At 42.9% G+C, this 12,602-nt stretch overlaps 1 protein-coding gene across 4 annotated transcripts in view; it reads right to left on the reverse strand.

Moving 5' to 3' along the window:
- Nucleotides 1–12,602, reverse strand: part of NFRKB (nuclear factor related to kappaB binding protein) — a 40,125-nt gene that overhangs the window by 18,330 nt on the left and 9,193 nt on the right. For 3 of the 4 annotated variants that reach the window (XM_006936798.3, XM_045038525.1, XM_006936796.3), the window contains exons 5-13: nucleotides 7,161–7,288; nucleotides 6,271–6,445; nucleotides 5,584–5,721; nucleotides 4,880–4,953; nucleotides 4,016–4,100; nucleotides 3,432–3,612; nucleotides 3,019–3,127; nucleotides 2,673–2,799; nucleotides 2,358–2,423 (exon numbers count right to left, since the gene is read on the reverse strand). In XM_006936798.3, the coding sequence (XP_006936860.2) occupies nucleotides 2,358–2,423; nucleotides 2,673–2,799; nucleotides 3,019–3,127; nucleotides 3,432–3,612; nucleotides 4,016–4,100; nucleotides 4,880–4,953; nucleotides 5,584–5,721; nucleotides 6,271–6,445; nucleotides 7,161–7,288 (1,083 nt within the window). The remainder of the gene's footprint in view (nucleotides 1–2,357; nucleotides 2,424–2,672; nucleotides 2,800–3,018; nucleotides 3,128–3,431; nucleotides 3,613–4,015; nucleotides 4,101–4,879; nucleotides 4,954–5,583; nucleotides 5,722–6,270; nucleotides 6,446–7,160; nucleotides 7,289–12,602) is intronic. The other variant, XM_003992572.4, reaches the window with a different exon arrangement.

Consider the following 12,602-nt stretch of genomic DNA (forward strand, 5'->3'; position numbering starts at 1 on the left):
CAATCCCTCCCCATCTTCACAGGGATTTTTATGGTGAATTCTCCCTTCTCTCCTGTATTTTCAGCTTCCTTCTCTCCACTGTACTCTTCCTATCAACACCTGGACTCTCTTAGACTTTCTCTCCTTAAAAAAAAAAAAAATGCCTCCTTTGGCCACAAGTCTCCCTAACTTTCGTTCCCTCCACTGCTGAAACTCTAGAAAGAGATGTTTAGATTCACGGTCTCTTTAACCAGACATGTACAGGTAAAGGTTTAACTGGCTACAGGAAAGGAGGCCCTGACTGGTAGCACCTGCAGATCTACAAGGGTGCATTATGGTCACCAAACTGGCCACTGGTTTTATCTGGTCCATGAACTTAAAATCCTTATTATCTCGTCCTAGACAGTCTGCCACCCTGGGCATAAGTACCCCTCCAGGCTGACTTCAAGCCACCAGCCCTACAGAACCAGACAGAGCTGCAGTCAACTATCATGGGTCACCTTCAGCTCCCCACTGTCCTTGATGCCCATCATCCTGACAAAGAATCATTTTTACAAGAAATTCACCATTTCTTCTATGTCCACAGATCCGTGAGCTTTATCTTACTGAAACTTTTAGGACCAATCAAAACTAATTACCACTTCCCACTTCCTGACTCTGTCCTCCCCTGGTTTCCAAGATTCAACTATCTCATGGTTCCCCCCAAGTCTGTAGTCACTTCTCCATAGGCACTTCTGCTCAGCCTGCTCTGCCTTGGAACTTCTCCAAGGCCCTCTTTTCTCCTCACTTCACGCTTCCTCCCTATGCCTTGGCTTCAATTCCTGCAGACATGCCAACAACTCTCTGCCTTAACTCTCCCATCTGGATTCTAAATCCACACACCCCACTGCTTACTCAACATCAACACTTAAAATACCTCAAAGGCAGCTCACACTCAGCATGTCCAAAACTAAACTCAAGATCTTCACCCTCACCTGAGGCAAGACGTCCTCCACAGCTGCCTACCTCAGTGAATGACATCTTCACCACTAGGCACAAATCTAGCAGGAAATGATGCCTGACAGCACTCTCCCTTCACTCCCCACAGCCAGTCATAACCAAGTCCTGTGGCTTTTACCACCTAGAACTTTCTCAAATTGGTCCATTCTCTCTCCTCAGGTCCAGACTATCATGCTCTCTATGTGGGCTCGTGCAATCTTTTCGAATTGAATCTTCCCTAGCGTCACAAAACCATACTGCTTCCTCCATATGGAATGTTCTTCCCCTCAGCCTGCCTAGCTCCTTCTTAGTCATCATTACTGTCTCTGCTGAAATGTTCTTTCCTCAGGAAGGTCCTCCCAACTCTGCAGAATATACCAACACCTCAACATAAACTTCCATCCTTTCTGGTACTTTCCCCTTCCAGAATGTATATATTTATTATTTCATCTGAATGAACGTTCATTATATACTCCAGCACCTAACACAATGCCTGACACCTAAAAGCTAAATACACATTGTAAGAAATAAATGGATCTACTGAGTTCACAACCTTCTCTCCATCTCTTTCTTCACAGACCACTCAAGAGGGTAAAGAGAAAGGTCTGTGAATTTCAGCAGAAAATCAACACAGAATTTTCCTCTTACCAGGGTCCTAACTGTCACCAAGTTACTTCAGGTGCATGATACTACAACTTAGTAAGTGGGACTTTGTAGATTTAAAACAAAAATAAGAATCCCAATCCTTCGAAATAGTTTATTCAGGGCTAACCAACATCTTTTTTTGTTTTTCAATGTTTATTTTTGACAGAGACAGACAGAATACGAGCAGGGTAAAGGCAGACAGAGAGGGAGACACAAAAACTGAAAATGGCTCCAGGCTCTGAGCTGTCAGCACAGAGCCTGACACGGGTCTTGAACCCACGAACCATGAGATCATGACCTGAGCCAAAGTCAGACACTTAACCGACTGTGCCACCCAGGCACCCCAACGGCTGTCCAACATCTTACTGCACATTATCCTCAACAGCAAAGCCCATTGTTAGGAAAGAAGAACAGTATACTATTACACATTAATCTAAAACCATAGGTGCAATTAATTCAAATGTGGGTGCTACTGTAAATACCCCTGCAGATTTAAATTCACAAGTACCAGGATGCATTGTAATAGAAGGGCTGTCCCACCCCTGCTGGGGTAAGCCAAAATCCAATACAGCAGTAAAACTTAGTGTGAGATACTAAAGAGGTCATGAAAGATTTTTTTACTGAGCAAAACAGGCTTAATATTGCTGTTTTCAAGATTCTACTGGACTGTATTGACTAGAAGACAAAAGAGGCTGAGCAGAGGAAGTGAGAGAATGAAAACCTACTGCTATGGATAGGCAGTATGAATTACTTACCAAGCAATTTCCACTGCTGGGTTTTCTCTTTGAATTCAACAAACGGAGAGAAACTGGAAGGTACAGCTGCAAGAAATGAATTACATGAACAAGAACACAGGTCAGAGAGAGCACTAAACTCAGAATAATTACCATTCCTGACCTCTGAGATAACTTTTGAATGTATGATAGTGTATCAGGACAGCAGAGACCCCCCAAGGTACAGCATTATGCAAAGCCATAATGGATTGAACCAGGAAGCCTACAGTTTACCAGGAGAATGAAATAAACAAAGAGGGAAAAAAATACTTGACTCTAAAGAAAGAAGTACCTTACCACGACTTTCTCCAGCAAGATACTGCAGGGCTGGTAACACCAACTCTGCCCAGTTGGGGGCCGCAGAGAACCAGCTATTGAGGGAGCTGGCTGGAGAGGACTGCCAATCCAAAACCCGTTCCTCCAGCTAAGGGAAAGTAAAGGCAGAACTCAGTTATAGTTCTACTCTACACCAGCAATTCCAGAGATGTGCCAGAACAAACCAGAGTATATTTGCAAGTCACAAAGCAAGTTAACTGCAGAGCTTTGGGAGGAACCCAGAATTATTCTTCTCTAGCTTGAGACCGTTAAAGTTTTCCACAATTCAAAAACTCTGACGTACACCTGATTTTTCCAAAACTCTTACCATAGGAAGGCTAGCCTGCCCCTCCAGCAACAAGATCTCTAATAGCAAAGAGAAGAAACTGGAAGATATTTCATTGATTCCAAGGCAAGGCTTGAGATCTTCAAGAGGCCTAACAAAGGAAAAAATATGTAAGAACAACCAAAAAGATGAAGACAACATCCCCAGATGGTTTAGGCCCTCTAAACCTAACAGTCATAGAAAAGTTCAGTAAGGGACCACACTATACAAATTCCCTAGCAGGCCCCCTGGGACTCAGGTCTTTTGTGGTGTGTGTGTGTGTGTGTGTGTGTGTGTGTGTGTGTGTGTGTGTGTTTACACAGATTCAACATATACCAGCTCATTCCACATGAGCACTAGGTACACTCCCCGGGTTAACCTTTCACCCTTGAGCAGGTTATGTGTTGTTCACTTACTCCTCCTTGATAGCAGGTATAGCCAGCGGAGAAGGGGCCTGTGAGAGAGGTGGGATCCCGTCAGCACTGCTTAAGGGTTCAGCCAAATCCTCTGCCTCTGATTTGATCAGTTTTATTTTCTTCTTCTTCTTCTCCTCTTTTTCCTTAACCTTTTTTTTAAGGACAGCCAAGTCATATAGGGCTGGGAAGAAAAGGCAATAAAAATCAGAGAACTGCATTTTGTACATCAGGAAGCAAGGGGTGTTATCTGCATGTTATTTTCCCAACACCCACAGTAGAAGAAAGAAAAGTCTTAGTACTAAGACATTTAGTTGTTTTTGTTTTGTTTTTTAACCAAACCTAGTGAGAGATTTTACAGGTTATAAAGGTTTACAGGTTAATTTTAGCACCTATTAAAGAGACAAAGATCTACTGTACTGATTTTATATTCATTTCCATCTATAAATCCACAAGATGCAATGATAAAAACAAAGGTTATCAGCAAGAAGGAAAGCTGTAGTTTCATTTATTTTTGCCACATGTAAGTAGTCTACATAACATAACACCACAGTCAGATAATGATACCTACAGAGGATATCAATTACCTGCTAGAGAGCCCTTCCTGCCAGCATTTACTCGAGTCATGATGTCATTGAGAGTCAGGTCCCCTGTCAAAAGGTCCGGATGATCCTGGATGTGATATTCAGAGACTTGTTATAGAGGCCCAAATAAGGAGCTAAAACTGCCAATGATTTTGCCAATTTACCTAACAGATACAATCAGATGTTGGGCGCACTTGAGGAAATCATACTGAATCAAAAAATATATGGAGATTAAAACTACTGCCCTGCGTAATGGGGCACAGGAGAACTCAGTTCCAACCTTTCTACTACATAGCATCTAGTTTATAAAGCTCTTTTGCATTCGTTATGTTATGTGCTCTTCAAACAGTCGTGTTAAGTATCACTGTACTTTACAGTCTGAGAATGGGGTTCAGAGAAGTTAAGGGATTTGCTGACTTCCGGGTGTGACACTTCCCATCTTCACCTTAGATGGCCTGCCTTTTCTTCCTCCCCTCAAGCCAGATGGACTGGCTTGATTGCCCTGGCATTACCCTGATTCAGTCAAAGTGAAGGAACAGAAAGAGTAAAAAGTGAGAAGAGCACAGGATTTGACCCCTGACTTCCTAGCCAAAGGGGCAACGACAAGCCCCTTAACCTCTCTGAACACACGTAAAACGGACAATCATCCATGTACCAGTCTTGCTGTAAAGATGAAATCAGACGCTATGTTAGGCATCTGTCTTCCTCCTATCTTTGCTGTTAACTAGCCTCTACTGTTGCTCCTGTCCCCCAGCAGTAACAGAAAAGGAAGCATAAATAATGATATTGTCACTACCTTCATCTTTCAATAGCCAATCCAAAAACATTAGACCGAAAACCTCTAACAACCACCCCACCCAATCTTACTGGTTGATGTTTCCGCTTCTCATGGTGCTTCTTTAACATTATCTTCAGGTCACTGTCCCCCAGTTCTATTTTATCTGAGAGAAAACGAACCAAACCACATGGACTAGGTCATTCACTAACATGATGCTCAAATTCAAATCTTTCTGGCCACTTGTGATACTCAAATATAACATGTTTCTCCGTGTTTCCCTTCTGAGTCCTGTGTACTACAAGCCCAAACAATCTTGAAACAGTCACAGGATCAACTCTTCAGCTTTTCACTACCTCAATCAAGAACAATGACCTCAGTTACTTAGCTGCTCCAAAACACACCAAAAATTAACATTCTTCTTTGATTCCTACCCCAATTAAAAAATTCCTCTCTCATTTCACAGACATTCTAAGAAACTGCTATAGCTCTGGTTACCCCTCTTGTTCTATTACTGAACTGCTCCTAAGTACTATTTTAAGAATCTACTTTCTTTAGCCGAAAATACCAGCTGATCAGCAACTAAGGAAAAGTTTCTAAACAAAGGAAGAAAGGAAGGCCTACCTAACTTGTAAAAAAGTGGAACTGTACAAAAACTTCTCTCAATCTCCTACTTCTAGAGAGCACTGCTTCAATTCCCTGGCAGGTAAGAATCTAGCACCCACCTCTATCTAAGGGAGTTCTCAGATCTACATCCTGATCTCCCAAAACATCCACGGCATCACTCAGTTCTCACCTGCAGTTTTCATATCCGTGGTTGAAAGCGTGGGCACCACCCTCAGGGGCACCGCAGGGCTAGGAGAACGCGCTGGAGAGCTCGGAAGCCATGAGCTGAGATCTTCAAAAGAAAATTTTTCTTGTAAATCCAACGTGGCTGTGGACTCCAATAGGGGAGATTGGGTAAGTGGCCATTTGGGTTCAACAAGGCTAAGCCAACAACATGGAGGCCAGGGTTCCACCATTCCTTTCTGACCCTTCTCCAGACGAACTGGAGCACACTTAGGTCATTTAAACGGCTCTTCCAGGAAGAGAGACTTCAACAGAGTGATGGGGTCGCATTGCAGCAGGCCAACAGTCACTACTACTCTCCTGTAAGGGGAAAAGCAGTTCTCTCAAGTGGCACAATAGGACCAGACAGGCCTACTGTGGAGAGCCCTGCTGTGCAGGGATTCACCTCATCTAAGCTCAAATGCCACTTAAGTATCAATGCTAAAAAAGGTATGCACTCACACCCCATCTACCAGGAACATCTAGGTGCCCAAAGACTAAGCGGTTCTGAGCCCCATTTTCCACCCCCACCAAAGACAGACAACTGAGATGGCTTCCTTGCTGGGGAGATAAATGGCTACCACTGGCTCCAACTGAACAAGTTGCTGGTGTAGATCCACCACCCCAGGTACTCCAAATGCCCCCAGACACTCACCCTCTTCATCAGAGGACAGGTCTGTGTCACCACACTCCTCCTTCACTTCCCTCAAGACCTTCAAGTAGCGCTGCTGGGTCCGCCACTCCCGCTCCTCAGGGGTGCGGGATGGTGAAGGGCGCTTCTGGCGGAAGGGAAGGGCTGGGCCACTCCGTCGGGCCATCTCCAGCAGGTCCTAGGAAGCAATCAGATGGGGATACATGTCATCATCCAAAGCTTGTTCTGGTGCATTCCCTGGAGACTACATCTTCTTCAAGAGAAGACACTGTTTAACAAGCTCAAGTCCCTCCCTTCAGATCACAGAGATGCACATAAGAGAGTATGTCCAAATAAAAAGGGCCTCTACTGATTACTATGTTGCAAAATATCTTAAATCTGAGGGGTGAACTGCTCCTTCAAGAATGAACACTTTTATACCAGTCACCCAACTATTTCCATATTAAATCTTAAGGACCACTTAGAACCGCAACAACTTTGCCTCAAAGATTACCAGACTTACCAGATCCCAAGGCCGTGAGGCCTGATACACTATTAATCCATCAGGATATCTGGAGGCCTGTGTGCTCTCATATAGCAACTGCAGAGCAACCTGCTTCTTTTTAATAATCCAAGATGGATCTCAAAGTCATTTGTTTACCTTGGTAAATACTGAAGCTCTGATATTTCATCAATTTTAAGAGGTACTTTCCCATATTTTCACATCTCTGAAATCAGGCTACATCTTAAAATTAGTTAGAAAGATATAGCCTAACTGTTTCATGGCTTAACTGGCAGCATTTTCCTCTTAGTGCTTGCTACCTTTTGTATTTGGTACCTGAACCAACCGTTGAAGTCATGAGATCTGTGCGTTCACTGTCCACATCTGGTATCTAGTTCCCAGCATTACTTACATTCCGGGAAGCCAGGATCTGCTTCAGGAGCCTATGGAAATACTGCTGCTGGGAGGTGAGGTATCGCTTGTACTGGGACTTGAAGCACAGCTGCCGGTACTTAACCACCTCGGGGTTAAAGTGTCCATCTTAAAAGAACAGAAGTACAACTACATATATCTAGATATATACCTAGATATCTATACCTATATACACATATACACATATATACATATATATATATATATACATATATATGTATATATGTATACATATGTATACATATGTACTGACAGGTCAACAAATATTTAACGCATGCTTAAAGTGTGGTAAACTCTGTATCAAACTAGAATACAGTACAGGGGGAAAGAAAACAATCTATGTCAATGTGGGGTCTACAGTCCAATAAGAGACAGAAAATAAACAGGGGTGCCTGGGTGGCTCAGTCAGTTGAGTGTCTGACTCTGATTTCCGCTCAGGTCAGGATCCCAGGGTTGTAGGATCAAGCCCCGCATCCAGCTCCATGCTGAGCGTGGAGCCTGCTTAAGATTCTTTCTCTCTCCCTCTGCCCCCTCCACCACTTGCATGCTCTCTCTCTAAAATAAAAATTAAAAAAAAAAAAAAAAAAGAAGAAGAAAAAAAGAAACAGGCAAACAGGTAAATAGTCAACTCTTGTAAGTACTATCGGAAATTAACGTGAAAAAATTGTAGAGAGTAAGGAGGAGTTTCAGGAAAGGGATCTCTAAAGAATGAGACATAAAATGAAGTCTGATTAAAGCAATTGTGGCAAAATGTTAACTGACTGGTAAAAGTTATACAAACATTTTAAAAAGTTTCATTAAGAGGAAAATAAATTGGAATTTACAAATGAGAAATAAAAATGGTGAAAAGGCGAAAGGAACAGCCTGTGCTAAGGGAGGACCTGAAGCAAGAACGAACTTGGCATGTCCCCAAACCTAAGGAAATGTCTGCATGACTAACACAGAGTGGGCTGTAGCTAGGGGGGGCGTGCGATGCCTGAGGAAGCTGGGTGGAGATCCAACCACACTGAAACTTGCAGGTCACAGGTGGAGCTGGATTTTATCCTAAGTGGAACGCAAATAATTTGAAGAGGTTAAAGCAGAATGATATGGAGGAAGGAAGAAGGAAAACTACTGCAAGAGTCCAGGTGAGATGATGGCGGCTTCCCTCCACACTTAGAATAAAAGCCAAGGTCCAAAGATGGCCTGGCAGGCCTTCACGATCTATCCTGGGCTACTTCTGGCCTCATCTTCACCAGTCTCCCATTTCCTCCCTCTACCCCAGCCCCAATGGCCTCCATGCTTTTTCTTGAACAGGCCACGTATCTGACTTTCTCAAGGCCTTTGTACTTGAAGTTCCCTCTACCTGCAATGCTTCCTACTAACACTAATATTTTCACGGCTTGCTCCTCCTACCCTCGCTAAGCCTGTTCTGCTGTCATCTCATCAGAGAAGGCCTGGCCAGCCACCAGTTCTAACACAGCTCCTTACCATCACTCTAGTCCCATTACCCTCCTCTTTCTTTGAAGTACTTAATGCCAGTAAGTATTTGCTTGTTCACCATCTATTTTTCCTTCTCCGAATGTAAGGCCATTACACCTCCACAACATTGAACAATGTCTGGCACGTACAGAAGTAGAGAGACTTGAGATATATTTCTGAGAGAGGGATTAGACCTGCTGATAGTTCTGATGCTGGGGCAGGACCAGGGCAATGGGAAGGTCAACTGAACATGGTACCCTGTCATTGAACCTGAGCATCTGAAATCACTGCCTGAAATAAACAGGTCAAGGAGAGGTCCACTGTGGACGTATTAGACTTGAGCAGATGGGCCATGATGAGAACTGAGAGGGCAAGATTCAGAAGCTAAATCTTAGAAAAGATAAAATGAGGGATCAAATTACACAGTGTTTTTCTCTTTTTCCCCCAACCACCCTAATACTATCAAAGGTAAGTAATAATAACAAATGCTTAGAGCAGACCTGACAACCACCACTATGTAAGGACCTTGCATATATTAACTCACTCGATCCTCATAATAACCCCATAAAAAAGGCACTACTAAATCCTCATTTTACAGATGAAGAAACTGAGGCACAGAGAAGTTAAATAATTTGCCCAAGTTCACACAGCCAATAAAAGGGAAATCAGGTTTCAACCCAGGTAGCCTAGCTCCAGAGCCCAGGCTCTTACCCACCTTGCTATGCTGCCTGCTGTAGGGAAATAGGAAGTGTGACCTTCAAGAAACAAGCCCAGAGTTCAATGCTATTGATGCTATTTGATACATAAAAATTAGACTAATATCTTTTTTGCCTCTGTATTTCTTTAAAATTCTATTCCTTCAGTTTTTAGTTTCCCCCACTTTTTGAAAGCTTGGGTGGCTCAGTTGGTTAAGCATCTGAATCTTTTTTGGCTCAAGTCATGATCAAGTCTGTGATATCAAGCCCCATGTTGGGCTCCGCACTGACAGCACAGAGCCAATTTGGAATTCTCTCTCTCCCTCTCTCTATGCCCCTCCCCTGCTTGTGCACTCGCTCTAAGAATAAACTTAAAAAAAATACTATACGTCTGTTAAAAATATTTTGTATGAAGTAAATACAATTGAAATTATTAATAATTATGGTAAATTAAAATCTTATTAAAATTAACTTAACTGCCTTTATAATTCTTAATATGTCTACTGGAAATTTTTAATTTGAACACAGGGCCCATGTAATATTTCCATTGACCAGTGCTGGTCTAGATAACAGGGAGAAAAGGAGTAGTACCAGATGAAGTTGGATAAGTGGGCCAAGGCCAGGTCACAAAGAGCCTTGAAGGCACTGAATTTTACTTCAAGTGAAGGCAACTGCTAAATATTCTGCAAAGTGAGTTTTAAGAAGCTCACTCTGGGAGCTGTGTGGAGATGGCTGCTAAAGCAGCCCAGACAACAGTCATCAGTGAAGAGATGGTGAGTGAAAGAAGGCAAGTAAGGAGGTAAGAAAGGAGCCTCAACAGCAGGAACAGACAAGAACAATGAGTGGATGAGCGGTTAGCAAAGAAAGTGGGGTAGGTGAAAGGGTGTCAAAGACACAGGAACACATCCAGGCCAGGGAAGAGCCACTGATACAAAGTGGGGGAAAGTCTCAAGATGGAGGAAGTGGTCAAGACAACAGATGCTGTGCTCTACCGGGGTGCCTGGCTGGCTCAGTTAAGTGGCTGACTTTAGGTTATGATCTCATGTTCATGAATTTGAGCCCCACATCCAGCTCTGCACTGACAGTATGGAGCCTGCTTGGGATTCTCTTTCTCTCTGCCCCTCTCCCACTCACACACACATGCACATGCGCTCTCTCTCTCCCTCAAAAAAAAAATTTAATTTAAAAAAATAAGAGACATGGAGCAGGAAAAAATGCTCACTGGAACAACTGGTGAGATATGAGCATGGACTATATAACAGTATGTCAACATTATGTTTTATATTAATATACAAAATCTAAATACAGAAAAATTGTGTTTATAGTATTTCTGAATCTGATCATTTGTGGTGATGTAAGACAATGTTCTTATTCCTCAGAGATTAATGCTGAAAAATTTAGAGATGCAATGTCTGCAATACTTTCAAATGGTTCAGCAAAACAATGATGGTAATCATATATGCAGTAATGATGAGAGTAAATGTGGTAAAATGTTAACATTAATAGCTGGTGAACCTGGTGAAGAACAGAGCTGACCCTCGAACATGGATTTTATTTATTTATTTTTTTAGTGTTTGTTTATTTTTGAGACAGAGAGAGAGCGTGAGTGGAGATGGGGCAGAGAGAGGGAGACACAGAAACTGAAACAGGCTCCAGGCTCTGAGCCCTCAGCACAGAGTCCGACATGGGGCTTGAACTCACGAACCATGAGATCATGACCTGAGCTGAAGTCGGACGCTCAAGTGACTGAGCCACCCAGGCGCCCTGAACATGGGTTTAAACTGTGCGGGTCAACTTATACGTGGATTTTTTACAGTACATGCTATAACTGTATTTTCCTTATGGTTTTCTTTTTTTTTTTTTCTTCATTTTTTTTTTTCAACGTTTATTTTTGGGACAGAGAAAGACAGAGCATGAACGGGCGAGGGGCAGAGAGAGAGGGAGACACAGAATCGGAAACAGGCTCCAGGCTCTGAGCCATCAGCCCAGAGCCCGACGCGGGGCTCGAACTCACGGACCGCGAGATCGTGACCTGGCTGAAGTCGGACGCTTAACCGACTGCGCCACCCAGGCGCCCCTCTTATGGTTTTCTTAATAGTGTTTTCTTTTCTCTAGCTGACTTTATTGTAAAAACAATTTATGTAACACACACAATATACAAAGTGTTAACAGATTATTGTAAGTAAGGCTTCTGGTCAACAGTATAGGCTTTTAGTTAAGTTCTCGGAGAATCGAGCTATACACGGATTTGTGAGTGAGTGGGAAGCAGGCACCCCTCCGTCTGTGTTGTTTAAGGGTCAACTGTATATGAGTGTCCATTATAAAATCTTGGGACTTTGTCTATTATGAAGTCTTCTGTAGCTCTGAAATTTAAAAGTAAAAAAACGTTGAAGGGAAAGAAAAAAAGCAGTCACTGGTGGCATTAGTAAAAGCACTCTCTGTGAGGTCATAAGGTAAGAGCCATGAGGGAACGGGAAGAATGACTGAAAGAGACAGCTATCTATGGATACCTTTCAACAAGTTTAGAGATTAAAAGGCAAATGACAGAAGACAACAGAGGGGACAGATGGTTAAGGACTTTTTTTAGTCTGAGACCCCTGGTCGCATCCATAGGCTGAAGAAGAGCATGTGGAGTGAATAGCGAAATAATGTGAATCCACAGGACAGAAGGGATGGTTAACTGAGGAAAAAAAGGTCCCAGAGGATGTAAAAGATGAAAGGATCACGAACACAGGTTAGTCTTAAACAGAAGAAAAAACTCCTCCTTCCTCTGAGACAAGTAAAGTGGGTCAGAATGGAAATGAACACAGGGAGCTGGGGTGGAGGTTGGAAGTGGGAAGTGAGGAGTTTATGACACAAGATCCTTTATGAAACAGGAGGATATTTAAAACAGAATCAGGAAAGATAACCCAAGGTAAAAGAATACGGGAACACAATGACAGCTCAGAAAGAACTAACAACCATGGAACTGCAACCATCTGCAGCAACACTAGACCTGAAATAGGACAGTGGTCAGGGTGAAACACACAGGAATTCCTGTCTTGACATTCCTTGTCTGTATCCTCACCAGACAATCCTATTGTTTTGTGTTTGTGCAGTGCAAACACTACACAAGTCCCTGACAGAACCCCTCTAAAACCAGGCAAGCTCTACTGGAAGAGACGGTTTACTCCCACCTAAGGCCGCTGGCTGCAGGAAACCTTTGCCAACTACAGAGGAGAATTCCTCTTTAAACCAATAACCCACCAAATGAGGGAATGCTAGTT

The sequence above is a fragment of the Felis catus genome, chromosome D1, assembly GCF_018350175.1.
Source record: "Felis catus isolate Fca126 chromosome D1, F.catus_Fca126_mat1.0, whole genome shotgun sequence".
Lineage (NCBI taxonomy): Eukaryota > Metazoa > Chordata > Mammalia > Carnivora > Felidae > Felis > Felis catus.